This window comes from Dothidotthia symphoricarpi, assembly GCF_010015815.1.
Source record: "Dothidotthia symphoricarpi CBS 119687 unplaced genomic scaffold P153scaffold_8, whole genome shotgun sequence".
Classification (NCBI taxonomy): domain Eukaryota; kingdom Fungi; phylum Ascomycota; class Dothideomycetes; order Pleosporales; family Dothidotthiaceae; genus Dothidotthia; species Dothidotthia symphoricarpi.
In genome coordinates, this window is record NW_022985015.1 from 1,002,670 (window position 1) to 1,028,562 (window position 25,893).

The 25,893-nt window shown below is 51.7% G+C and overlaps 9 protein-coding genes across 9 annotated transcripts; 3 read left to right on the forward strand and 6 right to left on the reverse strand.

Moving 5' to 3' along the window:
• Positions 1-121: 121 nt before the first annotated feature.
• On the reverse strand, positions 122-2,180 carry P153DRAFT_422399 (uncharacterized protein). The gene is made up of 3 exons (XM_033672366.1): positions 1,697-2,180; positions 837-1,642; positions 122-766 (listed from the first exon to the last, which is right to left on the reverse strand). Exons 1-3 carry the CDS (start codon positions 2,073-2,075, stop codon positions 410-412), a joined length of 1,542 nt encoding a protein of 513 aa, XP_033524901.1. The 5' UTR covers positions 2,076-2,180; the 3' UTR covers positions 122-409.
• Positions 2,181-2,278: 98 nt separating this feature from the next.
• On the reverse strand, positions 2,279-4,453 carry P153DRAFT_366099 (dynein regulator). The gene is made up of 3 exons (XM_033667971.1): positions 4,110-4,453; positions 3,892-4,057; positions 2,279-3,839 (listed from the first exon to the last, which is right to left on the reverse strand). Exons 1-3 carry the CDS (start codon positions 4,145-4,147, stop codon positions 2,661-2,663), a joined length of 1,383 nt encoding a protein of 460 aa, XP_033524902.1. The 5' UTR covers positions 4,148-4,453; the 3' UTR covers positions 2,279-2,660.
• Positions 4,454-4,530: 77 nt separating this feature from the next.
• On the forward strand, positions 4,531-8,037 carry P153DRAFT_366100 (ARM repeat-containing protein). Its single transcript, XM_033667972.1, has 4 exons — positions 4,531-4,647; positions 4,814-5,125; positions 5,184-7,542; positions 7,603-8,037. Exons 2-4 carry the CDS (start codon positions 4,857-4,859, stop codon positions 7,636-7,638), a joined length of 2,664 nt encoding a protein of 887 aa, XP_033524903.1. The 5' UTR covers positions 4,531-4,647; positions 4,814-4,856; the 3' UTR covers positions 7,639-8,037.
• A 1,359-nt stretch (positions 8,038-9,396) lies between these two features.
• P153DRAFT_219866 (uncharacterized protein) lies at positions 9,397-9,885 on the reverse strand. Its single transcript, XM_033662617.1, has one exon. The coding sequence runs from the start codon at positions 9,839-9,841 to the stop codon at positions 9,596-9,598; it is 246 nt and encodes an 81-aa protein (XP_033524904.1). The 5' UTR covers positions 9,842-9,885; the 3' UTR covers positions 9,397-9,595.
• A 678-nt stretch (positions 9,886-10,563) lies between these two features.
• Positions 10,564-11,112, reverse strand: P153DRAFT_219855 (uncharacterized protein). The gene is made up of 2 exons (XM_033662616.1): positions 10,855-11,112; positions 10,564-10,680 (listed from the first exon to the last, which is right to left on the reverse strand). Exons 1-2 carry the CDS (start codon positions 11,029-11,031, stop codon positions 10,639-10,641), a joined length of 219 nt encoding a protein of 72 aa, XP_033524905.1. The 5' UTR covers positions 11,032-11,112; the 3' UTR covers positions 10,564-10,638.
• A 3,226-nt stretch (positions 11,113-14,338) lies between these two features.
• On the forward strand, positions 14,339-16,527 carry P153DRAFT_384784 (uncharacterized protein; the record flags this gene model as incomplete). The annotated part of the gene is made up of 6 exons (XM_033670377.1): positions 14,339-14,422; positions 14,476-14,566; positions 14,614-14,865; positions 15,013-15,109; positions 15,269-15,765; positions 15,812-16,527. The coding sequence occupies 6 exons, from the start codon at positions 14,339-14,341 to the stop codon at positions 16,525-16,527; spliced, it is 1,737 nt and encodes a 578-aa protein (XP_033524906.1).
• Positions 16,528-17,091: 564 nt separating this feature from the next.
• Positions 17,092-18,406, forward strand: P153DRAFT_366104 (3,4-dihydroxy-2-butanone 4-phosphate synthase). The gene is made up of 2 exons (XM_033667973.1): positions 17,092-17,541; positions 17,604-18,406. Exons 1-2 carry the CDS (start codon positions 17,418-17,420, stop codon positions 18,227-18,229), a joined length of 750 nt encoding a protein of 249 aa, XP_033524907.1. The 5' UTR covers positions 17,092-17,417; the 3' UTR covers positions 18,230-18,406.
• A 2,436-nt stretch (positions 18,407-20,842) lies between these two features.
• On the reverse strand, positions 20,843-24,649 carry P153DRAFT_375252 (nucleotide-diphospho-sugar transferase; the record flags this gene model as incomplete). Its single annotated transcript, XM_033669571.1, has 5 exons — positions 20,843-20,862; positions 20,913-21,789; positions 21,846-21,992; positions 22,070-22,113; positions 23,719-24,649. 5 exons carry the CDS (start codon positions 24,647-24,649, stop codon positions 20,843-20,845), a joined length of 2,019 nt encoding a protein of 672 aa, XP_033524908.1.
• A 557-nt stretch (positions 24,650-25,206) lies between these two features.
• P153DRAFT_288600 (uncharacterized protein) lies at positions 25,207-25,596 on the reverse strand (the record flags this gene model as incomplete). Its single annotated transcript, XM_033663601.1, has 1 exon — positions 25,207-25,596. The coding sequence occupies one exon, from the start codon at positions 25,594-25,596 to the stop codon at positions 25,207-25,209; it is 390 nt and encodes a 129-aa protein (XP_033524909.1).
• Positions 25,597-25,893: the final 297 nt, after the last annotated feature.

Consider the following 25,893-nt stretch of genomic DNA (forward strand, 5'->3'; position numbering starts at 1 on the left):
ATGTGGAGTACATGCTTAGTGTGAGTGTGTCATGTGGTTCGACTGGATAGTTTACGGGTGCGATGAAGATCTTATGGATGTACTCGATACTGCCAATACATTTTCGAAGAATCATGTTTGTGTGCTTTGATTATTGGTGGTTTCGTTGCTTTATTCGATGTTGGTCAACTTCCATTGCTGTTGTTTTACCTTGTCGATGCATTTGTGTAACGACATTAATGTTGTAACAATCTCCGGTCACATAACGTAAAACAACGAACCAAATGTAACATGCCTCCCAAAGACTGCCTACTCCCATGTATGTGTCTATAATGTATATCGCTTCAAAATGCCTCCAAAACGCCTCGCTCAAGAAAAAACACACCACACGTATCCAACGCTCAACACGCACATATTCTCTCCCCACCTTCTATTTTTGATGCACCTGATCCTTCCCCCCACTGGGCTCATCATCATCCTTATCCTTGCTGCCCTCCTTCCTCTTCCGATCCTTCCTAAGCGCCTCATGCACCTTCTCATCGCCCTCCTCCTTCATCTCATCCCACTCGACGTCGTACTCGTTAGCGACGGCCTTGATCTCCTTGCGCAGCGCGTTGCCGTCCTCGATGTTGAGCTCCCACTTGCGCAGGTCGAAGTTGTGCTGGGCGTAGAGTTTCTGCTGGCGGCGCGAGATGGTGAAGTTCATGGCGGAGCGGTACGAGACTTCGCGGTTGTGGTATAGGAACCAGACGTAACCGCAGATCAGGGTGCTGAGGCCGACGAGGTACTATTCGGGGGGGGGATGGTTAGTTGGAGTTGGGAATGGGAATGGGGATGGGGATGGGAGAGGGACTTACGGTTACAGGCTCCATGACGTCCCAGCCTAATTCTGTCTCGAAGGTTGCATAGTAGACGGCGCCCCACCAACCGACCACGCCTAGGAACCCGGATTGGGCGACACGTTGCGCTGCTTTGTGCGCGAGGTGGTCGCATTCTTCCTTGATGGAGGCCATTTCGCTGATCTTCTTGGAGGTCTTGCGGAGCCGCATGCGGAGGTAGTAGGTTCGGTCGTTAAAGCTGGGTACACCGACGCGAATCTCTTCTGGGGCGCCTTCAATCTCAATGGCGAACTCTTGACCGCGAGCAGCGTCGCGGATGAAGTCGCCGATCTCGGTGGATGTGGACCAGCGCACGAATTTGCGCTCTGCGTTCTGGTCTGATGATGCTTCTTGTCCGAGGCCGGAGTAGGACTCCACGCCTCCCTCACCGTGCCCGCCGCGGAGAGCTGCTGCTTGTTCTGTTGTCTTGTTGTCTTCGCTGCTCTTGATCTTGCCTGTCCTTTCTGTTTTGCCATCGATGCGTATCTTGTCAACTTGATCAAAGTCTTCCTCGCTGACATCTGCATCTTCAGACTTTGATGGCCGCTCCTCGTCTTGCATAGAGTCCTCAGCTAGGAAGTGGACATTGGGCGGGCGCTCACGGCCTTGCTTGTCTGTAATGAAGGGCAGTTCGGCCTGGACGAGACGTTCAAGATAGGAAATAGGCTGTTGAGGGTGGACAAGGAGGGCCAGCGGCTCAATGTCTTTCCGGTCCGAGTTCATGTCTTTTGTGGTGAGGGGAAGGATGAGCTTGAGCATACGGGAGGGCGTAGTCAGGAGTTTTCCTGAACATGGCGTTAGTCTCTGGCCATCGTGGAGACCACTAACGGTCTAGCTACCCTTTGTCATTGCTCCAGCACTCCTCTGCCGCGCAACAGGCGGCTGATCACTCCCTTCTCTGTGCCATGGCGTGCGTATCTGCTTCCCCTTATCTTCGTCGAGTCTCTTCGCGAAATCGGCCTTTTCTTCCTCTGTGATGTTGTTGTTGAGGTCTGACGCGGGCCGACCATTGGAGCTGGTGAAGTCCGGCTTTGGGGGCTGAGGTCTAAGGCCTAGACGGGATGTGTACGTGAAGCCTCGAAGTTGTCCTGGCCATGATGCCGCTCCATTCTGTGTAGTCGCTCGAGGAATCGTTCGGGGGAATATCGGGGTATGGAGTGCATGCGGGTACGTCGAGACGCGGGAGAGCGAGGCTAGAGAGGAGAGACGATGCTTCATGATTGGGATTGAAGTGGAACTCTAATCACAAACTCGGGTAGGACGAGTGATAGCCGTCAAAAGGAAACGAAGAACTCCATCGTCATGTTGCTCGACTTGGCTAGCAATCAGGGGAGCTACACGCGACAAGCAGGGTTGCAAATGGGTGCTACGTCATGAATGATGTGGCTTGGCAGGGTCCAAAATGCATTTGTTTGAGATGGTGGTAATCTTCGCATGCAATTGAACAATCGTAATTGAGAGTACCATGTTTGAGCCCATGATACTACGATTAAAAAGACTATCTTTCGCTATTCTATCCATAGACTTTCCCGGCCAACCACAGGCCTTGTATCCCAAATCAGAAACGCCGCTATCGTCAACGCGTGAGAGAACTTCGTGGGACACGTAAATGGGGTATACGTACATGGTCTGGCGCAGAACAGACATGACCTGGAGCCCAAACAAATTTCTGCGAGCTACTGGCCAGACATATCATCCTAGAGCACTTCAGAGACTCCGAGGCTGGATTTGGACCGCGCACAGCTAGAGAGCGGCGTAGTCATGTTGCTGTAGAAGCTGGGGACTTGATGCAATCCTTCCCCCTCATGATGCAAATATGCGAACGCTGAGGTCTACACTGCCTGTCGCAATAACACATCGTATGCCTGCTTTGGCCGCCTCTTCTTCTTTCTTCTTGTTGGCACCGTTTGTTGATGTACCGTTTTCGCCGTTGACTGGGACGTCTTTGACCACATTGGGTGCCCATCGCATGCAGCTGACGAAATGGCTGTGGGCGTCTGTGACCACCTTGACGCATCGACCTTCTTGTGTAAGATCCCAGCAGCGAATCGTCTTGTCGTCGCTGACTGACAGGAGATATTTGCCTCCCGGATGAAATACCAACGAGCGTATCCAGTTATCGTGGCCAACGAGTGTTCTGATCAGCGTACCTCGCCCGTCCCATATCTTTATCGTCTTGTCTCTCGACCCAGTAGCAACGTACTCTGCGGAGCTGCTGAAGGGTGGTGGCTTCTTCAACCCTGCAAGCGCAGCAAGATTGGCATAGGAGGCCGGGGGTGCAATTGTCACGCACTCGATGACATGTTCGTGTCCAAGAAAAGTGCATCTGGCCTCTCCTGAGCTGGCGTCCCACAACCGTGCAGTCTGGTCGTTTCCTGCAGAGAGCAGCCACCGTCCGTCGAAACTTGGCGCAACGTCGCGTACCCAGTCGGCATGACCTCGTATTGTCTTGACGCAGTATCCTGTCGTCACGTCCCACACCCGTAGAGTCTTGTCTCGAGAGGCAGAGACGAGGAGGTTGCCGGACGAGGGTGAGCCCGCTGCTCCACTGGGAACGAATCGGATTGCAGAGACGGAATGGTCGTGACCAGGCAGTGTTCGAATGTTCTTGTACTCGTCTGAAGGGTCCCAGAGCTTGATGGTCAAGTCGCTGGAACACGATGCGAGCAGTGTGCCACCTCGAGGACCACCAAAGTCTACATCCAGCACACCTTTTGTATGCCCTTTTACAGTCCTCTCAAGCTCGCCCAGCTCCCAGTCCCAGATTTTGATCGTCGTGTCTTCCGAGCCCGAGGCGAGTGAGGAGAAGACGGGGTGGAAGGCGACGCAGGTGACGGGTGAGCGGTGAGACTGCAGGGTGTGGCGTGCAGGGGCGCGCGGTAGCCAGCTGGTGGGGTCTTGGTTTCGGCGGATGAGGGAGGTCGGTGTGGTCGAGTCCAGCTCGGCCTGGAGGGTCTGGTTGCGCTGCTCAAGCTCCAGCACCTGCAGGGCATAAGCAATGTGTGCCGCTGTGTTGGATGTGCAGGGCAGCTACCTTCTTCTGCAGCCGGACGACGCTGGTCCACTTCTTCTCCAGCAGCCCCTCGTACTTCTTCCTCGTCGCATCGTCGAAGCTGGCGGGGATGTTTGCCTCTTCGCGGAAGGCAGCGGCCGTGTCTGGGGCGCCGATGACGCCCAGGTATGCTGCTATGGCCTTGTGTCTGCGCCGCTCGTCAGTGACTTGTGCTGGGGAAGGGCGGGTGGGCGACTCACAGCTCCTCGGCTTGGCGGTCGGTCAGGATAGCACTCATGGCGAAGATGGCCTGCTCACACGCGATGGCCGCTAGTGGCTACCATGCACCGAGGACAGCGGAACGGGCTCGGGGGTGAGCTACGGGAGGTGTTGGACTCGAGTGCCCGTGTGTCTTGGCGGCGTGGTTGCGGGGATTTGCGGTGAGTGATTGGGGCAGCAAGGATAGGCGCGAATTGATGGAGCGAGTGCGGTGGAGTAATGCATGCGTGTGCGGGGCGCTGGTGTGAGGTGAATGGGCATATGGCGGGCGGGACTGGACTGGACGGGGCGGACGGCTGGCTGGGCTGCTGGAGAGGATGCTGGGGATGATGCTGCAGCAGCTGTGTGTCGGTCGCTGGGGTGACAAAGGCGACAGCCCAACACCAAATACACACCACGACACTTTTTGCATCGCCGCCCTACCGCACCCCCACCACGCGCCCTCCTTGTTCCACCGCCTGCGCACAAAGAAGCTACTCGACGCCTGGAATACTTCTTTGTCTGTTCCGACTAGATAAGGTAAGAACCCCCGGCCGCACCTGCCGTGTATATCTTCCCTTCCACGGCGCATCGCATTACCCTCCAACCCACGCGCAACGCCCCCGCATGGTCGCTGAGATCTTCTCCTCCCTACACAACACCCAGACTACACTCCCCCCAAACAGCGTGACTGACTGCCCAGCAGCCGCCCTCCCCCCGCACGTCAGCACGCGCAACCCACAGCAGCCATGGCGGACCAGGAGGAAGACTTCAGCTCGCTGCCACTCCCCGACCGCTTCACACACAAGAACTGGAAGGTGCGGAAGGAGGCATACGAAGCCGCCACCAAAGAGTTCAACCTCGCCGCCAGCGAATCCGACCCCATCGTGCGCCAGTTTGTGACGGATGCGAGCATATGGAAGGGTGTGGTAGGCGACTCCAATGTCGCAGCACAGCAAGAAGGCCTGGCCGCACTATGCGCCTTCCTGGAGATCTCAGGCCAGGCGGGCTGCACACGGTAAGCACTGCATGGCGGGGTTGTTGTGAAAGCGGCGTACTGATAAACAATGCCACAGGACGCGCCAAATCACAATCGCAACCATAGCCGAGAAGGGCCTGCCGTCAACGAGACCAGCGGCCAAGCAAAAGGCCCTCGAGGCTCTGATGCTGTACATCGAGACAGACAAGCCAGAACCAGTCATCGAAGAACTCCTCCCTTTGCTCTCGCACAAGCAGCCCAAGGTCATCGCCGCCACCATGGACGCCCTGACTCACATATACCACGCCTTTGGCTGCAAAACAGTCGACCCCAAGCCCGTCCTCAAAACCCTTACCAAGAGCTATGGTCACGCGGATAAGAACGTGCGAGCCAAAGCACAAGAACTGACCGTCGAATTCTACCGATGGCTCAAGGATGCCATGAAGCCCCTCTTCTGGAATGACCTGAAGCCTGTCCAGCAAACAGACCTCGACAAGCTATTCGAAAAGGTCAAGGACGACCCACCACCGAAACAGGAGCGACTGCTGCGCTCCCAGCAAGCCGCGAAAGAGCGTGCAGCCGCAGCACCAGCTGAAGAGGAGGAGGAAGAAGAGGAAGAAGATGCCGTCATTGACCTCGAGGCTGAGCTTGAACCTGTGGACGTATTTCCCAACATCCCCAACGACTACAATGACAGACTTGGATCATCCAAGTGGAAGGACAGGAAAGAGGTTCTTGAAGAGACTCTAAAAGCTCTGAACCACCCCAAGATCGCCGAAGGACCATTCGACGACCTGATTCGTGGTTTCGTTAAGTCCATGAAAGACGCCAATATCGCCGTCGTGTCAACCGCTGCCAACTGTGTTGAACTTCTCGCAAAGGGTCTCAAAAAGAGCTTTGGCAGGTACCGCAAAGACATTATGAACGCGATGATGGAGCGACTGAAGGAGAAGAAACAGTCAGTTACCGACGCAATCACAGCTGCCCTCGATGCGTCATTCGCCTATGCCAGCTTCCAAGACTGTTTGGAGGAGATTCTGGAGTTCTTGAAACACAAAAACCCGCAAGTCAAGCTCGAATCTACACGATTCCTCGTGCGATGTCTGAAAGTGTCCCGCGATGCACCTACACCAGAACAGGCCAAGGCGATAGCCGAATCTACAACGAAGTTGTTGACCGAATCACAAGAGGTGCAGCGATCTGCCGGTGCGGAAGTACTTGGTACGCTCTGGAAGATCATGGGAGACCGCATCATGAACGCACACATCGATGGCCTTGACGAAATCCGGAAGACCAAGATCAAGGAGTACTTTGAGTCTGCCGAAGTCAAATCTAAATACAAGCCCAAGCCCGTAGCCCCTCCCAAGCCTGCTGCAGCTCCACCAGCAGCTGCGAAGAAGAAAATTCTAGGAGGCAAACGGCCCGCTGCAAAGAAACCAGCCCCAGCAGCGGCAGCTCGACCTCCACCGCCACCAGAGGAGGAGCCCATGGCACCTCTCGCGCCAAAGCCCACATCAAGGCCAGGCGCCTCGAAGTTGGGTGGTCCAAAGTCAGGGCTCGCAGGGCCAAGGTTAGGAGGCTTGAAGAAACCAGCTCCCGCTCCCGCTTCACCAACTCGATCAATAAGATCACCGTCTCCAGAAGAAGAAGAGGCACCTCCTCCACAACCAAGGCTTGGGGCTGGACGAGGTCTCGCAGGACGTCCTCTGGGCAAGCCCGCCGCTGAACCTGCTGCCGCGCCTTTCGTCGCTCAAGCCCCTACTGGACTTAGTTTGGTAGAGCGAGCAGAGCTTGAAGAACTTCGTGCAGAAGTTGAGCGAGTCCGGCGTCAGGCTGAAGACTTACGCAGCGAGCGTACCAAGCTCACTTCCCAAATATACGAGCTACAGAACCAAAATGCCCAGCTCATTGAGGATCACACACGAGACGTACTTTCAATCAAAGCAAAGGAAACTCAACTCGTCCGTGCTCGCTCCGATTACGAAGCAGCAGAACAAACAGTACAGAACCAGCGCCGTGAAGTCGACCGTCTGAAACGCGAACTCAGTCGCCAGGTTCGCGCCAGTTCACCACCCCCCGCAGACCTAGCAGATGGAATCTACTCCGATAACAACGGCAGCGGAAACACATCTCAAACGCAGTACGCGAGAAGCGAAAGGAACTTCTCCAGTGGGGCGCTGAGTCCTCGTCTGAGCCCAGGTAGTGACGGTAAGGAGAACTTTGATAGTTTCTCCCGCCGCTCTAGTTCACATATGAGTGGAAGGCTAAGTCCTCCCCGTACAGATGCGTCTACCAAGCCCTCGTTATCGTCGAGAGGCAGTGATCGTATCAGTCCGGCTGAGAACGGCGCAGGCGCAAGACGCATCGGCAGTTCGCAAGCAGCGTCTGGTGCGGAGAGCTGGAAACGCGCGGCCGAGGTGACGCAGAACTTGAAGCAAAGGATCGAGATGATGAAGGTGAGTTCAGCGCGCACGCGAGTTTCCTTTGCACGACATGAACACTGACACGATATGCAGGCTAAACAGGGTATCGGGAGACCGGCGGCCCAGTGATGTGTCAACGTCCCCCCTTCATCCTCGCATATGCATGGACTTGCTCCGTAGGTCTAGGCTTGTAGGGGCGGTTTGACGGAACGCGTTACACAGCATCGTGCCGTCCATGTCGCTTCTCTTTGCAACTCGCTTGCTTGCGTGGTGTTTCCGGTCGGCGCGTACATCACATGGAGCATTTTACACGGCGTTCTCACGGGGTCCGCGCTGGCTTGATGTGCGTGGTTCGGACAACGAGGGCATGGGCGGGGGACCGGTGAAGGTTCCACGACTGTTTTGTTTTTGGAATAAGGACCTTCTGGCTCGTTTTCTTACATCTGGCATGATTCCCCCTTGTGTTTGGCTGGTCTGATCTGGGTTGGGTTTGCGTGATAACATATTTAATCGTGCTGGGAAGGAGGCTTGAATATATGCTTCTTTCGTTCTATCATGTCTTACCTGCCTTCCGTTGAATGACATGTTCCCCCTCGGATGTGATGACTTCCTCCTTTGTGGAAGGGTAGTCTGGTCATACTGAGGACATAGTGTGATGGGAAGCGCGAGGAGTAGCACTCAACAAACGATGCATACTTCCCTCAATCTAGATCAGTTCGACAGGAGTGCTGTAATCAAGATTCCCCTCTCCTCGATATTCAACGTCCACAACGAGATCGACCTTCCTCACACGAAAGCGACAACTGACCTTCTACTCACCGTATCCGTGAGGAGCATACAGAATGTAAGCGATGCCTTCTCTGATGCGAGTCGCATGTCTTGAGTCGAGATCTTCGCTTCGTGCGTGAAGCATCATACAGCTCCAGTTCCCTCTCCCTGCTACTAGAGCTATATGAAATTAGAGAGCAGAGCTCAAAGCTACCCGTCATGTATCAAGACAGTGTCCTCGCAGCTATCAAACCTCGGGTCTTTACGCATCGTCCCAGACGTCCAGACCTAGTTCCATCACGATCAGTGTATGTACACTTCGTGTACGAGTATGCAGCCCCTCCTCTCTCCGCCTTACATGATGGGACTATGTGTTTGGCCCCCGCGTGTGCTTACTCGACCCGTGCTTATAGGGGCATGCAAGTGCGGGCGACGGATTCGGATACCTTCGTTGATGCGCTGGTTCTATGGCGGGTGAGGAAGGAGAGTGGATGGAGAGGCTGGAATGACTTTTAGAGAAGACAGTCGGGGGTGCAAGGGAGGAGCGGTTCGGACAGTCACTCTTGATGCGAGGGCAGATGAGAGATATGATAGGGTAGTGTCGAGGATAAGGTGGAGTCAAGGTGTTCTGCTAAGTCAAAGGAGAGGCGTGCCTGTGGACAAAAGAAAAGGATTTCGGACAATCGACTGAGTGCAAGTGAATATGCTGTGCCAGAAAGATCGTGCTTATGATCAGACGTAATATCAGGGGGCACACTCCCCAACAGTGAAAACACTCTACCGCAGACGTTCCGATCACGGAACACGGATTCCCAACAACATGAGTGACTCGCCATGAACGCGCAATCATCAGCACGACAGTAAAGATTGCAAATACTCCAAGATAACGGACTCTCCACGCACCAGACTAACGTAATGGCCAAGATGCTGCCAAGATGCTGCCAAGTCTTCTCCTGAACGCTGACAGGCCGGCTATATCCATCTCGCGATGCAGATAATGAGGCGTTTCACAAAAGTTATGGGATGAAAGTTTTTGCCGTTTGCCACTTTTCGGAATCGCGATCGGATCCAACAGGTAGAGAAGCATTTCTCATTCGCTGGGCAGTTCGTCTTGGAAGGTGACGAACTGCCAAGCTTTCCACCACATACTGATAGTAGTCGCTAGGGCGGAGGAGACCGTCGCAAGTACGGCATACGCCGACGATCATGAACGTATCCCCGGGTTTTAGCCTTTCGCTACCTTTTGCGACTAGTGGCACTGGCGTGGGGAAGTTAGTGTCCGCGTGTTTGGTTCCTAATGATCTGCAGATGCCTCAGCCTATAAGCTATGCATACAGTCGTTTAAAATACACGCTTGACGTTGTTGTGATGAAGGCATAATGCATGAAATTCCCCAAGTCATTAGGCTAACACTGGTGAGAGTCCCGATGCTTCGGCTACCACATCGTGGTGATCGACTCCATAGCGTACGGATCTCCGTGAACTTGGTCCAGGTCGAGCCGACGGTGATAAAGAACACCATCCCTAAGACTTTAATCAGCGGAGGTTGCAAACTTCCGAGCATGTCACTTCTGCATGAGATAAGGCATGCACAACGAGGAATGTTCATTTGACGGCATTGGTGCGGTGATGAAGTAACAGTGAATTCTATTAGGTTATGATAAGCGAACAATATGCAACGTCGGAACATGTAAACGCTAGTGGAATATGAACGACGAATCATGATGTTAGCTTCTGATGGGTAGTCTATCGACCAATATGACCTCGAGCGAGGCTGACTACATGCCTCATGCTTGAAGGATGTCCAGATGGAGAAGCAGATGAGACTTTGGCCATGTCCACTGCGAATTGAGCAGAATGGAAACATGTGGTATGCAAATATCACAGTCCTAAAGTACGCCGATGTTGGGCGATAAGGGCAGCAGGGCCAAATGCATGAATCATAAGCGACAAGGCTCATATGCGTAGCTCACCAAGTAACTGTTCAGATTGTCAGAACGTTGTGTAGCATAATGCGCATGAAAACGAGTAGAAGAAAAACGCTGATCAGACTCTTGCCCTGTCACAGGCAGTTATCACCATTGCCGTAGCTCGGTAGACCGTCGTGATAATTAAATGTTCATCTTGGAAAGCAGTGCATGAAATTGTAATGAGATTCACATACCTTGGGAATCTCGGTACCACGCTAGACAGGCGACGACCAAGCCTATGCCACCAATCAGTTGGGGCCTCGGAAAGATGTTTTACGTGTACCAGCGAGATGGCAAGTCAGACATGACGGTTCTCGTCTTCGCCGAAGCTTGGACATATGCTTGTCTTTTGTATGTGTCGATTCATCATGATGTATGGGGAAGTGAGAAATCATGCGCGTACCGTATGGTAGGATGGTAATGACCTCCAAGTCTGATCGAACAGTCAGCAATGATCCTTGAAAAAATCAAGAAGACTGAAGATAGAGTTGTGGATCAGTTTTGGCATGAATGGTAAAATAGTATGAATCGTCACTGGGAATCCCATCGGACTCGTCATCGAGGTCGCATCATATCCAGAGTAAAGCAAAGAACAATGTAAACTTACCGAATTGAGACGCAAAGTATGCGACATAGTTGCGAGCTGCTTGAACATCAGCCGAGTTCGGCCAGATATATATACTCTCGTAAGACAACAAGACAGTATCAGTCGGCGAGGTTTCTGAGGCCTGCCATAATAGGCGTATCCGTCAAGAATTGTCGGAGCCCAGTGCCGTATCATCATAAAACGTTCGTGTTCAGATCCGAAGCGTAGAAGAGATTGATGCGTACCGGTGGGAGAGAGCGTGAAGCCACAAGACTCCAAGATTCTGTTGAACGCCAATGGTCAGCGTACAGCTTCATAAACAAGATCAATGTAAGTGAAGAATTGGTTTGTATCAGAAACAGCCATTGTATATCGCCATCGACAGAAGTCTCGGTCGGTAATTTCCAGCGTGCCGTAGCACAACAGGTCATCATTGGAAGGGTGAGTGATAGGGATATAAACATACTGAGAGTGCCGCATGGCATTGCGCGAAGAAACCTTGCGTGGCATCACATCATACAACGTTAGTTCTGAATTGGCGCGTCGAAAAGCGATTCGTTTGCTCGCGATGAAATAGTCTTTATGGAAGTTAGCCAGATGCTAACCAAGGCATAGTTTGCAAGCGAGAAGGGCTGGAGTAGTCGCGTTCAGACTGACGTGCAAGCAGGAGTTTCATTCCTCGAAAGGTCAAAGACTCTAGTTTGAATTTGGCTTTGTGTATCATCATGTTGACGTAGGATACGAAAAAGAGTATGCATACCTAGATACTCCGCAGACTGCGCCGGAATCGCCACAGCGCAGTCTAGCTGAAGGCATTGCTGTTACAAAACTCATCGTGGTTGTGTTGCAGGAGCCTAAAGCGCATTGTCGGGAAGGAGATGTGGGTGAGAGAGTGTGCGTTGAGAAAAAAAGTTAAGTGAGGATGGAAAACCTTTTTTCCGGTGGGGCACACGTGAGCCGTTGCTGAGTCAACACCACGCTAAGGATCCACACATCCTCATTGAGACTTCTACCGAGGATATCAATCACAATAAAATGGGAGTGAGGACATGGCATGGATAATCGACTTTGGTTATTGAATCATTCATTTTGAACATCATATGCTTTTAACATCAATTTCTCATTTATCCTGTGGATCATCATCATGACTTTAATGATAGTATATTGTAGAACTTCGATGTATTGTTGAGCAAGCAGGAGGAGGCTCTGATTTCCAATCTCAACATGCAGTACACTCCGCTTATCTTGTTCACGAAGGCTTTCAATAATCAACTTGCGCTTGTTAGACCAAATAATCGAGGCTCGAAGAAGTAGTCAGATAACTTTATGCATCACAGATGTGGCCATGCAAACTGGTATATGAATGCTTTCAGACTCCACTCAAAAACTGCCTATGCGTCAGTCACGGCAGCGAGTGGCGTCTAGGAAAAGCTGAAGCCTCGTCGGACTACATCGAGACACGTGTTGACGATAACTGCGCATTCGATTGTACGACAACCCAGGAAAAAGTGAAACATCAGACGTGATCGTACGACAGTCTGGTAGCAGCATATGTATGCGTCCATAGAAGGAACAAACAGAAATCAAGCACCGGTAGGCTGCTTTTGATGAGACACTGCTAATATCATGCGAAAAGTAAGAATAGGAGTCGTAGGAGAGATCCAGACTATGTGGCCAATGCGTTGCCAGTGACCTTCTAACGTACTAGACTTCTATTGTTGCACTCTCCCGTCCCGAGAAACCGCTCTCCTCAAGGGCGTTACACCTCGCGATTGGAATCTCATTGACTTACTAAATCACGTACTAACTTACTCTGTTTATCTACAGCCTGACTCGAGCCATGGCTACTATAATCGCGAAACCGGAATCTTCCAATATGCCTTATTCAAGAATGCCGTAAAGACGATACAGAGGTCGACACCAGCCTCGACGACACAGTGTCTTGCGCGCTGAACGGCCACTTGTCTTTTGGCTCGTCCATAAACATGGTACGACGCGGTAGATTTTGTTTGCTTCTTATATGTTCCTGGCCGCTCATTTCGTGTAAGCAACGACCCGCTGTCCAGGAGTTTGGCATTAGATCTACGCTGCGGCGAGCCGGATACGGTTTGAAAGTTTGAAAGTTTGAAACCTAGATGATTTAAAGCTGCGCGAACAAGAAGCAGCGGATATATGGGTATATATAGACAATCTCGACCACTTCCGAAACACGGCATTGCGGAGCCTGAATAGACGAAGTGAAAGAAACACTTGTTTAGATCTGGCCTTTCTCCGCAGCTGTTGCTAATGTAGATGTATCCTCGCTTTAAGGGATTGCCAAACGTGCGGTTTGCAGAATTTGGCGGGGTAGAGTAGTTGCGGAGGCGGGCCGCAGCCGCGAAAAGTGAAGAGATTGCGACGCATCTCCCTTTGCGAAGCGTCGTGTGTAGCGTCGTTTGTCTATGCGGTGATGGGTGTCCGGAGCCATTTGTAACGGCCAAGTCAGGGGTAAACCTCGGTTGCTAGCTCTGATATTAATATTCTTGGCAGACCAGGCAGTGGGCTAAATAGGATCTGAAAATAGTGAGCAATGGTACCGCCGACCGTGATTGCCTGCTTGTCATTGCAGCAGTCGTGTTACCATGTACATAACAGGTGCAGAATCTTAATGTCCACGGCCCCTTGCATGCGTTCTGCCGCGTAGCGAGCGGGGCTACGGTAGACTGCTCTCTGCCACCTCACATCTCACATCATCTCACATCAACTCACCACGAAGAATCACACAGTGGGCAGGGGAGGGCATGTCCAAGCTCGTACAGTTCCACCAAGACCTCCACACTTCCCAGACCGGCTTCTAGCGAGTTACCCATTTTGGTGCGACGCTCCGACTAGCTGCAGACACTGACCAAATCGCATTTGCAATCCCACCCTACTCATAGGGGCACACCGGCGCCCATCAGCATGCCAAGCATCAAAGATAGAGGAGGCGATTCCCTCGCGGAGAATGGGCGCAATTCGGCCGCTTCCGCTCTCAGCTTACGTGGAGTCCGACGGTGGTCCAAAGAAAGAAAAAAGGTGGTCACTCAGGACGATGTCGCAGGTGGGCACCCAGAAGGGTGTCGCAACAGGCGAGCTGCGCACTCCCACGCCTTACCAAAACCATCTGGCAACCCATGACGCCCAGCGCGCCGCGCTCTGAGAGCGCATGTCGGCCGGCGAGCCCTCTTCGTGATCCGCCTTGCTAGGCTCACTCTAGCAAAGGCCGATCTTCAACCTTGGGTGGTATTCCAGGGATTGGACGACGCCAAACGGCGAGACCATGCTTCGTCGCCGCCGAGCGAACCCTTATCTTTCTGGGGCGGGATGCCACAGACAGAACCTTGCAGGCTTAAATAACTTGTGATTTGCATCACCAGATTTAAAAGCACTCGTCCTCGTCCACCTTGAGTGTTGGAGCTTGTCGCAGATCATCTTCATCACCCGCATTACACTCCTTTCTTATTACCTTGGAAGGATCTCCATCAAGATGTCGGGTTGGGTTCACAACACCAATGCCGCCGTCGCGCGCTCCGCCGTGGGCAGGTACTTTCGTCTTGAGGGATCTGGTCATGTACGTGCAACCATCAAACCATGTTTGAGATGGATTCTAACAGACTTCTACAGCCCAAAGAGCGAAAGGGAAGCTACTTCTTCACTGAGTTCCGCGCCGGTCTGGCCACCTTCTTCGCCATGGCCTACATCATCTCTGTCAACTGTATGTTCAAACATCTGATTTGCGGGCCAATGCTAACGTTGGACCAGCGTCCATTCTGGCTGACAGTGGTGGCACATGTGTTTGCCCCGCAGAGAGCATGGCTGATTTGTGCGTCACAAACGAGGAGTATCTCTTGTGCAAAGAGGTCATCAAGCGAGATCTCGTTACTGCAACAGCTGCCATTTCTGCTTTGACGACGTTTTGCATGGGTTTGTTCGCCAACATGCCCATTGCTCTTGCTCCTGGAATGGGTCTCAATGCCTACTTTGCTTATACGGTTGTCGGTTTCCACGGTTCCGGTAAGTCAAGTTACACATCCACGACTTCTCCGTTTTTGTATTACCTTGTGCGCGTACTCGTCGATCTTCATCCAGGGCTGCAGTTTGCGATCTGGTTTCTTTGTTGCACAATATACCTTCGATGATGCACTTGCTAACTACTATCAGGTATGGTACCATATCGAGTTGCACTTACTGCTGTTTTCGTCGAAGGTTTCGTCTTCGTCGGCCTTACGATTCTTGGTATCCGACAGTGGCTTGCGAGGTGAGTGCCTTTTTCTCGAGTCGTCTCCTAGAGGTTGCACTGTTACCATGCACCTGGTTTTCGCATCCAAGGCAGGCTAGGCTGTCACACACGTAACTCGATTGACATCCTCACCGCCACTATCACTCTTAACAGATGGATACTAACCAGATCTTGTAGAGCTATTCCAGCCAGTATCAAGCTTGCAACGGGTGTTGGCATCGGTCTCTACCTTACCATCATCGGTCTCTCTTATTCCGCTGGTCTCGGACTCATCACCGGCGCGCAGTCGACTCCACTAGAGCTTGCGGGATGCCAGGTTGAATTCCAGGACGACTTTGGCGTCTGCCCAGGAAGCCATAAGATGAGGAACCCGACTGTGTGGATCGGCATCTTTTGCGGCGGTATCATGACGGTCATGCTGATGATGTATCGTGTCAAGGGTGCGATCATCTTCGGTATTCTTCTGGTCTCTATTATCTCCTGGCCACGTCACACTGATGTCACCTACTTCCCGTACACTACGGTCGGCAACTCCTCTTTCGACTTCTTCAAGAAGGTTGTCACGTTCCATCCGATCGAGAAGGTCTTGGCCGTACAGGAGTGGAACGTGTCCCAGCATGCAGGCCAATTTGGGCTGGCTTTCATTACCTTCCTCTATGTCGATATTCTTGATTGTGAGTACATTCAAGTCTTCGTCATGAGTTCCACTAACAACTTTAGGCACTGGTACCATGTACTCTATGGCACGATACTGCGGAGCTATCGACGAGCGCACCCAAGATTTCGAGAACTCGTCCATTGCTTACACCATTGACGCAATGGGTGTTACCATTGGCAGTCTGTTTGGTTGCTCTCCCGTCACTGCCTATATTGAGTCCGGTGCAGGTATCTCTGAAGGCGGCAAAAGTGGTCTCACATCTATATTCACGGGCCTGTGTTTCTTCATCGCCATCTTCTTTGCGCCAATCTTCGCTTCGATTCCCCCATGGGCTACCGGTAGCACTTTGATCATCGTTGGTTCTCTGATGGCTCAATCATCCAAGGATATCAACTGGCGTTACATGGGTGACGCAATTCCCGCTTTCCTCACCATTGCTATCATGCCCTTCACCTACTCGATTGCCTACGGCCTGATCGCTGGTATCGTGTCGTATATCCTCATCAACACCCTTGTCTTCATCATCGAGAAGGCTTCCGGCGGCCGTATTGTTCCTCCCAACAAAGACGAGAAGGAGCACTGGACATACCGTATTCCCGGTGGCATCCTGCCACCTTGGGTCAGGAGGCTCACCAGCGGAAAGAAAGACTTCTGGAAGCGCGAAGAGGAGATGAACGGTGTTAACGCGCCTAATACTGCACGCGAGAGCGAGAGCAGCTCCGCCCACCAGGTTGACAAGGAGTTCGTTTCCGAGAAGCAGCCTACCAAAGTTTCTTAGAAAATCTTGCAACACTAGTTGCAAGGCAAAGTTGGGTGTTTGATCAGGTGGCAGCGTTTTGTTAGCTGTGTTCACGTACACTTTTTTGGATACTCTATTTGTATAGTTGACTTGGGAAGAGCTCGTGTCGTTTGAGCGTTGAGTTTTGGTGGCTTGTGCGATATGTTCAGATGCTCGGAAAGATGTCATGCATTATGCATTGATAACTGGTTTAGATACTATTGGATATACCCTCACTTTGGTTTTGGTAAACGATTAATTAAAAGATCGCCCTAGATGATCTCGATCTGTAGCGCAATCTCATAAGTATGATTTCGCAAGTTCAATCTATCCCAGCCACTCCGATATTCTCCAAGCATATGAACCTCTCCCCGCAGCTAAAGCTCCGCTATCAACGCGCCGTGTGATGCCGTTAGCTTTCCCGACAAACAAAGGCAAATCTCGGTACCCGACAAAAATGTTTCATGGTGCCACATCTTGATTTGTGGCTTTGCCAAGACGGAGACGTCGGCCGGCGCAAAAAGACGCCGATGCAGGGACCGAGGTCTCCACCATGCCACATGATGATGAACGTTTTGTAGCAAGACTCACCGCGTCAGAGACGACCTTGCAACTTTCCACCCCACCTGCAACTCATTGGCCCAAGCTGTGAATAGCCATCCTCAGTCCACAATTCGACTTCTGATTTGCTCTTCTGTCGATCGATTACGCAGCTTCAACGAAATATTACAATATAACGACAAGATACCTCCGGCCTCGGCTTACAAAGGCGACGAAACATTTGATAAGCATTAGCAATTCGCAGACCAATCTCACAGCGCGCAATAAAGAAATAAGAGCTCGAGAGCGGGAGCCTTTGTTTGAAGAGACCTTCAGCGCAGGAGATCAAGATGCCCGCAGAAGTAAATGGCAATGGCGAGGCCAATGGTGTCAATGGCCAGGCGAGCAAACTGTCAAATCCCACACCAGCACACTCGGCCTTCGACTCGATACCAGACGTCATAGAAGCCTTTGGTACGTCTTCCGACTCCGTCTCATCATGGATAGTCGCCGTAAACTAACAACCCCTCCTACAGCCAACGATGAGTTCGTAATCGTCCTTGACTCACCCTCACGAGAAAATGAAGGCGATCTGATAATCGCCGCCTCGGCTCTCACCCCCGAAAAGGCCTCCTTCATGATCCGCTACTCCTCCGGCTACCTCTGCGCGCCCATCCCCGTCTCGCGCGCCGCCGCCCTCCACCTCCCGCAAATGGTCGCCGACAACGCAGACCCAAATCAAACCGCATACGCCGTCACCATCGATGCTGCGGATCCCTCCATATCCACGGGCATCTCCGCGCACGACCGCAGTTTGACATGTCGCATGCTTGCGGATCCGTCGGCGAAGGCGTCGCATTTCAGACGGCCAGGGCATGTGCTACCACTGCAGGCGCGTGAGGGTGGCGTGCGGGTCAGGAGGGGACATACTGAGGCAGCGGTCGATTTGTGCAGGTTAGCGGGCAAGCCGCCTGTGGGTGTGATTTGCGAGATGATTACGGATGGGGAGGAGGTGCCGGGGAAGACAGAGTTGGTGGGTGGGGGTATGATGCGGACTGACGAATGCTTGGCCTTCGGGAAGAAGTGGGGGATCAAGGTGTGCACGATAGAGGACATGGTGGCGTATATCGAGGAGAATGAGGGGAAGCTGCCTTTGAACTGAAGAGAGCTGGGATGAGAAGAGAATAACGGATTGAGCAGGTGGATGAGTAGGCGAATAGATTGGGGGTTGGTCCCACCTTCACGACGCATCTCTCTGGCGTATATGTTCCAGCATTATTGTGTTTCCAGCGCCTCCTCAACATAGACGCTCTATTGTAGATACTCAAATACAGTGCAAGCATTCAACTCCAAACGATTTCATTCACTCAAGGGTCTGACGTGGAGCAGCGAATGAAAGTGCGAGTTTGAAAAGCACAAGTACGATACAATCTCCATACGCCAATCAATAGCTAGACAGTAAGGATTGATAGAGTGAGCGAGGAAGGTGACGGGAGAAACAGCCAACGGGTTGTATGCGCATTGTCAACATGTCCATCCAACAGCACAATCATGGTTTGCCTGACAATCAGATTTAGATTTGGATTTGGATCATGTTCACTGTGTTTTCCACGGACTCTCAAGAGATCGAGGTGGTTGTGAGTTATCTGTGTGAAGGACTGCCTCTACTCTACAACCTTTTCGATGTAGTATTCGGCAGGGGTTTTCATGAAACTATACACGTGTTGATTGTCACCATGAACCCGCTATTCATTTCTTGTACAGGTCACTCCTCTGGCCTCATGGGCATACCTGAAAGCACTTTCGTACCATGACTTTCTGCCTCCCAACCTATTTTATACCAGGGATATTTTGGTCCTCGCAAACATCTTCTTTTTCTCCTTCTCTTTTGACCAACCCATCGAGTCACGAGTGCGTCTATACATGTTCCCCATCCGCGTTTCCTAGTCCTATCAACCTGTAGTCCCTTTCACCAGAGGAATAGCATTTTGACCCAGCTATGTAGAGCGAGGACCATGGGTACAGAAGAAATAATTTTCGATTCCTTGAACTTTCTTGCTACCACTGAACAGCAAGGGGGTACTACGCTTGATTTATATCTCTCTGACGACGCAGAGCATAGGGTACATCTCCAGGCACTTTCGGACATGGAGAGGCTGTTTCGGATTTTCAGTCGTCCCAACTTTTTTGGTCCGCAAAAGCTCAGCCATGGACTTTTAACCAATATTTTCAGATCATATGTGGATCAAAGTGATGCAGAAGTAGAGAGACAGAGATTCTGAATCGAATTTGATATTAAATATGCCCATGACCCATTCATTGGCTGTTGCAATATTCTTACGATCCCTTTCTCGGTCTCTGAAATGTGGACGAAGAGGTGGGCGATTTTGGCGAGTCTTCTTGAGGAACACGCCCCATCCAGTTTGTGAAATCTGTTCTTTGGTGTGACACTGAGGTTGTGATGTTGGAGGACAGAACAGGGCTCAATCAGACAAAGACACTTTCCGAAACTTTGAAATAAGACTAGAGAAAGTGACTCGCAAGGCATACTATGATCTTGAGTCGATTCTTGAAAACATGATGCTTAGTAAAATCTGAATATATTGTGTCGACAACACAGCACCCCGATCATGCAGAGATGAGAGACTGATTTTGATTTGTTAGAGTAGAAGTGTTGAGAAAAAGAGGCAAGACTCCTGCAACACTAATGTACCCTCTTCCAGATTCATACAGCTCCTTATCAGCCCTAAACACACTCCTCTGCACATATGAGCAATTGTGTTCCATTTTCGTAAATATATAAAATACGCATCCATTTCACATATATTATCGGAAACACAATTTCTTGCACAAACACATTTTGAACCACACTTTCATGAAAATGTGTGGTAGAGAAAGACAGACCAAATGGTTTGATGATACCCAAAACTATCCAGACGAGACCATGAAAGTGAATGAGAATTAATTTGTGTATGACGTGCACAGGCAGTAGACTCTTTATATGTAAGATGGTAGTGTGGTATGGTGACTGATGTCCACAATGACACCGATCTCATAGTCAGAAAGGGGAAATGTTTTGGTCCGAGAATGCGCAGACATGTTTTTTCTCCATGTTCTTTTTGGCAATTTGAAAGAGAGAAGTGAAGAAAGAAGTAAAGGAATACAGAAGCCGAGAGAGACTAGATCCAGTACAGTTGAATGTGGTCATCGTGATACAATCATCGCATTGCCTTCAACCGTTTTGCGTCTTCCTTCTCCTAATCAAATCCAGACCACATACGCGTACAATACGTGGTTTTCAGTCAAAAAGAATAAACGATCATAGGCAGGGAAACAGTTTGTTTTAGAGAAGCGAGACGTTTACATGAAGTAAAAGAGAATCACAACGAGGACAATCTTGATCTTTCGAGATTTGTATTCCTACCTGACTGATACAGGGGGATATACACCATTCCCATCATCACTCTAAAACCTATCGTTCTTCAGACATTGCAGATTCCCAAGAATGACAACATGCGATCTTGTACACATGTTCGTCCCATCCCACGAGCCAATCAACACCAACCAGACCCCAAACGCTTTTGATGAACACTTGCTAAAAGTCGAGATAGAGAAAAAGAAACTGTAAGGACACCTGCACTTCATCCGCGGATGCCTCCCAAGCGTTTAAACGCCGCCATGCAGGATATACAAGAAGATGCGAGAATATTAAAGGATGTAAGAGGTCGGCCGCGCCCGATTGGGTATCCCGTGGAACCGAAATGGTAAAGCTGGTTTACATGATGATCGAGGGAGCTATACTGTGTTAGCGAAGTACTTTGCAGATTCGAGATGGGGATGCTTACTATCGACGTTCTGCTTGATCGACTTGTGTGGCAGAACGGAGCCACCGTTGACGTAGACCTCATCGCCGATGGAGACGTCGTCACCCAGAACGGTGACGTTCTCCAGACGTGCCCACTTGCCGACGGTGCTGTTCCAGCCAACGATTGTCGACTTAACCCAGGCGTGGTCCTTGATGCGGCTGTTCTTGAGAATGACGCATCGCTGGAGACGCACACCGTCACCGACAACAACGTCTGGTCCGATTGTGACGTTGGGGCCAATGCGGCAGTTCTTGCCAATCTTTGCTGATGGGTCGATCAAGACGTTTCCGCCGTAAACGAAGGGCTCGGATGTGGGAGTCAAGAGACTCGAGTTCTTGCGCGAGAGCGAAGAGAGATATAGGCAGGTCCCCGACAGGAAGTCCTTGGGCTGTCCAACGTCCATCCAGAAGCCCTCGAGATCGAACGAGTGCAGCTGACCATCCTTGACAAGAGCAGGGAAGGTTTCCTGCTCGATGGAGGTGGGTCGGAGCTCGATGCGGCTCAGGACGCTGGGGTTGAGAATGTAGATACCGGCGTTGATGCGGTTGCCGACGAACTCGACGGGCTTCTCAACGAAGCGTTCAATCTTGGAGGGGTGGTTGGGCTGGTGCACAACGACACCGTACTTTGAGGGCTCCTCGACCTTGGTTACAACAATTGTACCCTCATTGCCGTGCTGCTTGTGGAAGTCGGCGAGCTGCTTGAAGGGATAATCGCAGGTGACGTCGGCGTTGAGGACGAAGAATGGCGACTCATCCTTGCCCAGGATGGCCTCGGCGAGCTTCAGAGGACCGGCGGTGCCGAGGGGCTCAGTCTCGACGGAGAAGGTGATTTTGACGTTGTATTGCACCTCGTACTGCACGCAGCCAGTCAGTCATATGGCCAATCATGTAAATGGCGCAGAACACTCACTGTCTTCAATGCCTCAGCCATGATCTCTGGGCGGTAGTTGACAGCGAGCACAACATCTGTGACGCCGGCAGCGGCCAAGGCCTCGATCTGGTGCTGGATCATGGGCTTGTTGGCGAACTCGACGAGCGGCTTCGGGTAAGTCAGGGTCTGCGGCGGGTGTCAGTTCTGCTTTTCTGCTATAGCATCGCGGGGCTCTCCAGCGGTGAGCGCAGGGGACGGCGTACGAGAGGCCTCAGACGGGTACCAAACCCTCCGACGAGAATGATGGCTGCACTGGTTGTTAGCTGCGAGCATCACAGGGCAATTGCGTGTGCTGACCTTTCATATTGGCGGTAGTTTGTAAAGCGGAAGATCAAGAATCTATCGTGGAGAAGTTGGAGACTGCAATTGGGCCTTCAACGCGGTGTGAGTGGGGGCAGAGTGACAATGTGACCTGATGAACAGAACACAGAGGATGCTGGGGAAGAGAATAGGCAGTTCGTGTCAAAGAGCTTGCGTGGTGAGGACAGCTTGTTCTTATGGCTCCACGTTCGCGACCCGTTTAGCGGCGGACACTCTCCCCTACCTAGCTCCCTAGCTCCAAATGCTGCTCCCAGGGGTCCAGTAATTCCTCTTTACGACCATCGCAACACCCCACGTCTATTATTTCGCTCAGGCCCGACGTTTCCAGCCCCTTGTAACGGTCCCTGAGCGCTCAGCACACCCGCTGCTAATCTCAGTCTCTGCCTGTCATCTGGGATGATTGACACGCACCGACACCATCACGAGGTACAAATAGGACAGGTACCAAGCGTTACTGTGCAGGTACAGCCGCCTCCGTCGGACCACCCCATCTGTACCGAGTCACCGCCTTGAGCCAGATCTCCTGAATTTCGTACACGTGCACCGGTTCTGCGGAAATTGAACGCGTTCGAGAACAAATCCTCTGGTCACGCCGCCCGCGCGGAAAGCATCCGGGCGTTCTGTGGCGCTAGCTGTGGCTGATCATCTCTCCGCTAGGAAGTCAAAGCGGGTCCACAGGGAGATGCTTGTTCCTGCGAGGTGCTTTGGGGACACATGATCTTGCTGTGAAGAAACAAGCCGAGTTTGCGACGTTCCAGAAGAGCGTCGTCCACGGTTCATCCCACGACAAGTACCTCACCATGTGTGCGTGTAACGATCTAACATCTGAGGTTGATTGCGACGCGCGCCCACATGCGTGGCAACTATCTTACCTTCTCCACAAACATTCGATACATACACACAGCCCTACGTAGCCTGGAACGTATCTCAAGCGTCTACGTTCTCGTTGCGATATTCCGTTTCAAAGGCTATTTCGACATCACTGATGCAGTTTCTATCAAAGTCTGAACCATCGTGCTCTATGCACATATATAACAGCGATTCGACACTCTCAGTAGACCAGCTGGAGGTCACTCGTGCTACAAATACTGCCAAGGAAAAAACACCACAGATCGACCTTCCCCCTGTAGTGGTTCACAGATCTCAAGATGCTTACTGTGTACACTTGCAACAACGTCAACACTCTCGTACTAACGTGTATCAATCAACAAGAAGTGCTGTTACCTGGAACAGTGACAATCAACTTTATTCAATAATATCCGTCGACGCCAGCCCATTGGAGACAACCTTTCCTAACTGAGAACAAACGCACCAACATTGAAAAAGGCTAAAGATTACTCAGGGTACCCATAACAAATCGAACACAAAATCATCCTTCCATTAAGGGAAAGTCCGACCAAATCGTCGAAGACTGTCCGTAATACCGCCGCGATTACACTCCGCGGACCACCCTTGCACAAAGCTCAACTCTTACGTCGAAAACTCATCGACTTCCACGCATCTCCCACAGTACTCCCACGTTTCCACATACCCGGTCTCTTTTCAGCAGCACCTCCAGGCGTCTGCTCCCCAAGACCGGGAAAGTCGTTCTTGGAGGCGACAAACCCTTCCCCACGATTGCTCCTTGTCTTGGAGAGTGTATTCTGCGGTTCGCCAAAGCTGTACTCGTTGATCCATTTCCATTTGCCAAAGTCATACAACCACAAGTCTAGTCCAAGAGCCTGGCCTTCTCGCATGTTCTCGGACAGATCCGACCGCACCGCCTCAAAAGCATGGTCAACCTCCTTCTCCTGGTTCACCTTGTTCATGACCGTCCAATGCGGACGGAAACCCCCAGCATCTTGCTCGCTCAGAAACGGCAACCACTGCGACTTCAGCTGCTGATGAACGTCTTTCATCGTTTGATACCCATGATCCACATTCACGCCCACCCCGAGGCGCATCCGAAATGGGCTGCCCGTGGTAACTTCGAAAGGTGATGTATTGGCCGACAACTGAGAAAGGTCGCTTTGCATAGTCTCAAGCTGTGAGTGCGGAAGAGCATGGAAGAGTGTAAGATGCGCCGGTGTGCGGTTCAAGTGCTTCGGGAAGTATTTCTCGCGCATCTCGTTCATGGGCCGTGCAAGCGAGTCCGTAATCTTGAGCGTCAGAACGTAGACATTTTCGTCCGGGTTCCCAGTATTCGGCTGGTGTTCTACACGTGGGTATTGTCCGGATCGTCGCTCTTCCACAACACCCTCTCTCCCTCCCTTGTCCTTTTCAGCTTTCTTGCCTAGGCTCCGGAAGTAGCTCGTCCTCGAGCGGATTCCCGCACCCGGCCGCTGCGGTCGCGGAGGTTTCTGATTATCCTCGAGTGACGAGCGCAAATCTGGATCTGAGATTTTTGTCGCAACGATCGTGGGTTGGCGAACCGCGCCGTTGGGCGTGCTGATTGCGGCAGCGTAGCTGGCTGATCCGGTCATGTTGCGTGTTGAGTACAGTCTCCTCAGTCCGAAAACAGCACTCCTCATAGGCAGAGAAAAGTGGTGCAAGAGGCGCCGAAAGACTTTCGCGAGAGGACATGAGGGTACCAGAGAATCGGGAAGACTACGTCACTTAACGGCTGCTAGCGGAGCGCCCACGCCATGTGGAGATCTTGTCAGCATCACAATTAGGACGAGATAACTTTTTGAGACTACTTTCTGCACGTTTAGCGTCAGTCCAGAGGAGGATCCACCGAACTGTATGATCTGTAAAGACTATCTTTAGAACAACAAGATACGGCGAGAGTTGGAGATGGAGCTACCAGGATATTGCATTCAGTCACTCAAACCATAGTATCGCAAGAAACCAATGGAAACCCGTAGAATATGGTTCACTATGTTGTTCGAGCCACAAAACGCCAAACTCCGGGGTATTGCCATCAAAGATCCGAAACGCCGACTGAACATCTGCTCGCATGCAGTATGCGCGTCGGACTCTATATACGCAGAATGGGCCGCTGGGTATAAGTTCTGCCACGGCGCGACCATGTCCACTCTCAAATCAATGTCTGCTGATGATGCGCCATCTTCCAACCCCCACCCTCGAGGATCCACGCGCTCGAGCAAATAGCTCTAAACGTCTCGTCTGCCCGCGTCGCCTCTACACGATAATAGATAAGCGCGCTGTCTGCTCCAAGCACAACGACCTCGTCGTGGCTTAGTTTGTATTCTGCCCATGGCTTGAACTCGGGGCCTTGCAGCATCTCATGGACCGTGGGCGATGAGACGGCGCTGAGAATCAGGTTGCCAGGGAATATCATGACGGGATTGGCAGAAAGGAGTGGGAGGAGAGAGGCGCCGGAGCTGCAGAGGGCAGTCCAAGCTTGGTGCTCCAGGCTGCATACTGCGGCTGTGAGAGCGGGGTTGGTAAGGGTTGGAATCGTCATTGTGCGTGTGTATTGCGATGGAGGTTGGGGTTGGGATGTTGGCCTCGCGATAGCTGGCGTGAGTTGTGATCGTCTGAATGCGAGCAGACTGAGGAAAGAGATGAGTGATACTGGAGGGGGAAACAAGCCACGACGCCATGTGACATCATACCTGGTTCCCTTCCACGTTTTACACCCAACATGCAGTTTTGGTCGCGTGAATATATATTTGATAGATGCGCGCCTTCACACAGGATAGTTTTCCTGTGATGTTTAAGTTCAGGCTAGCAACGCCATACGCGACCGGCTTGCTGTGGC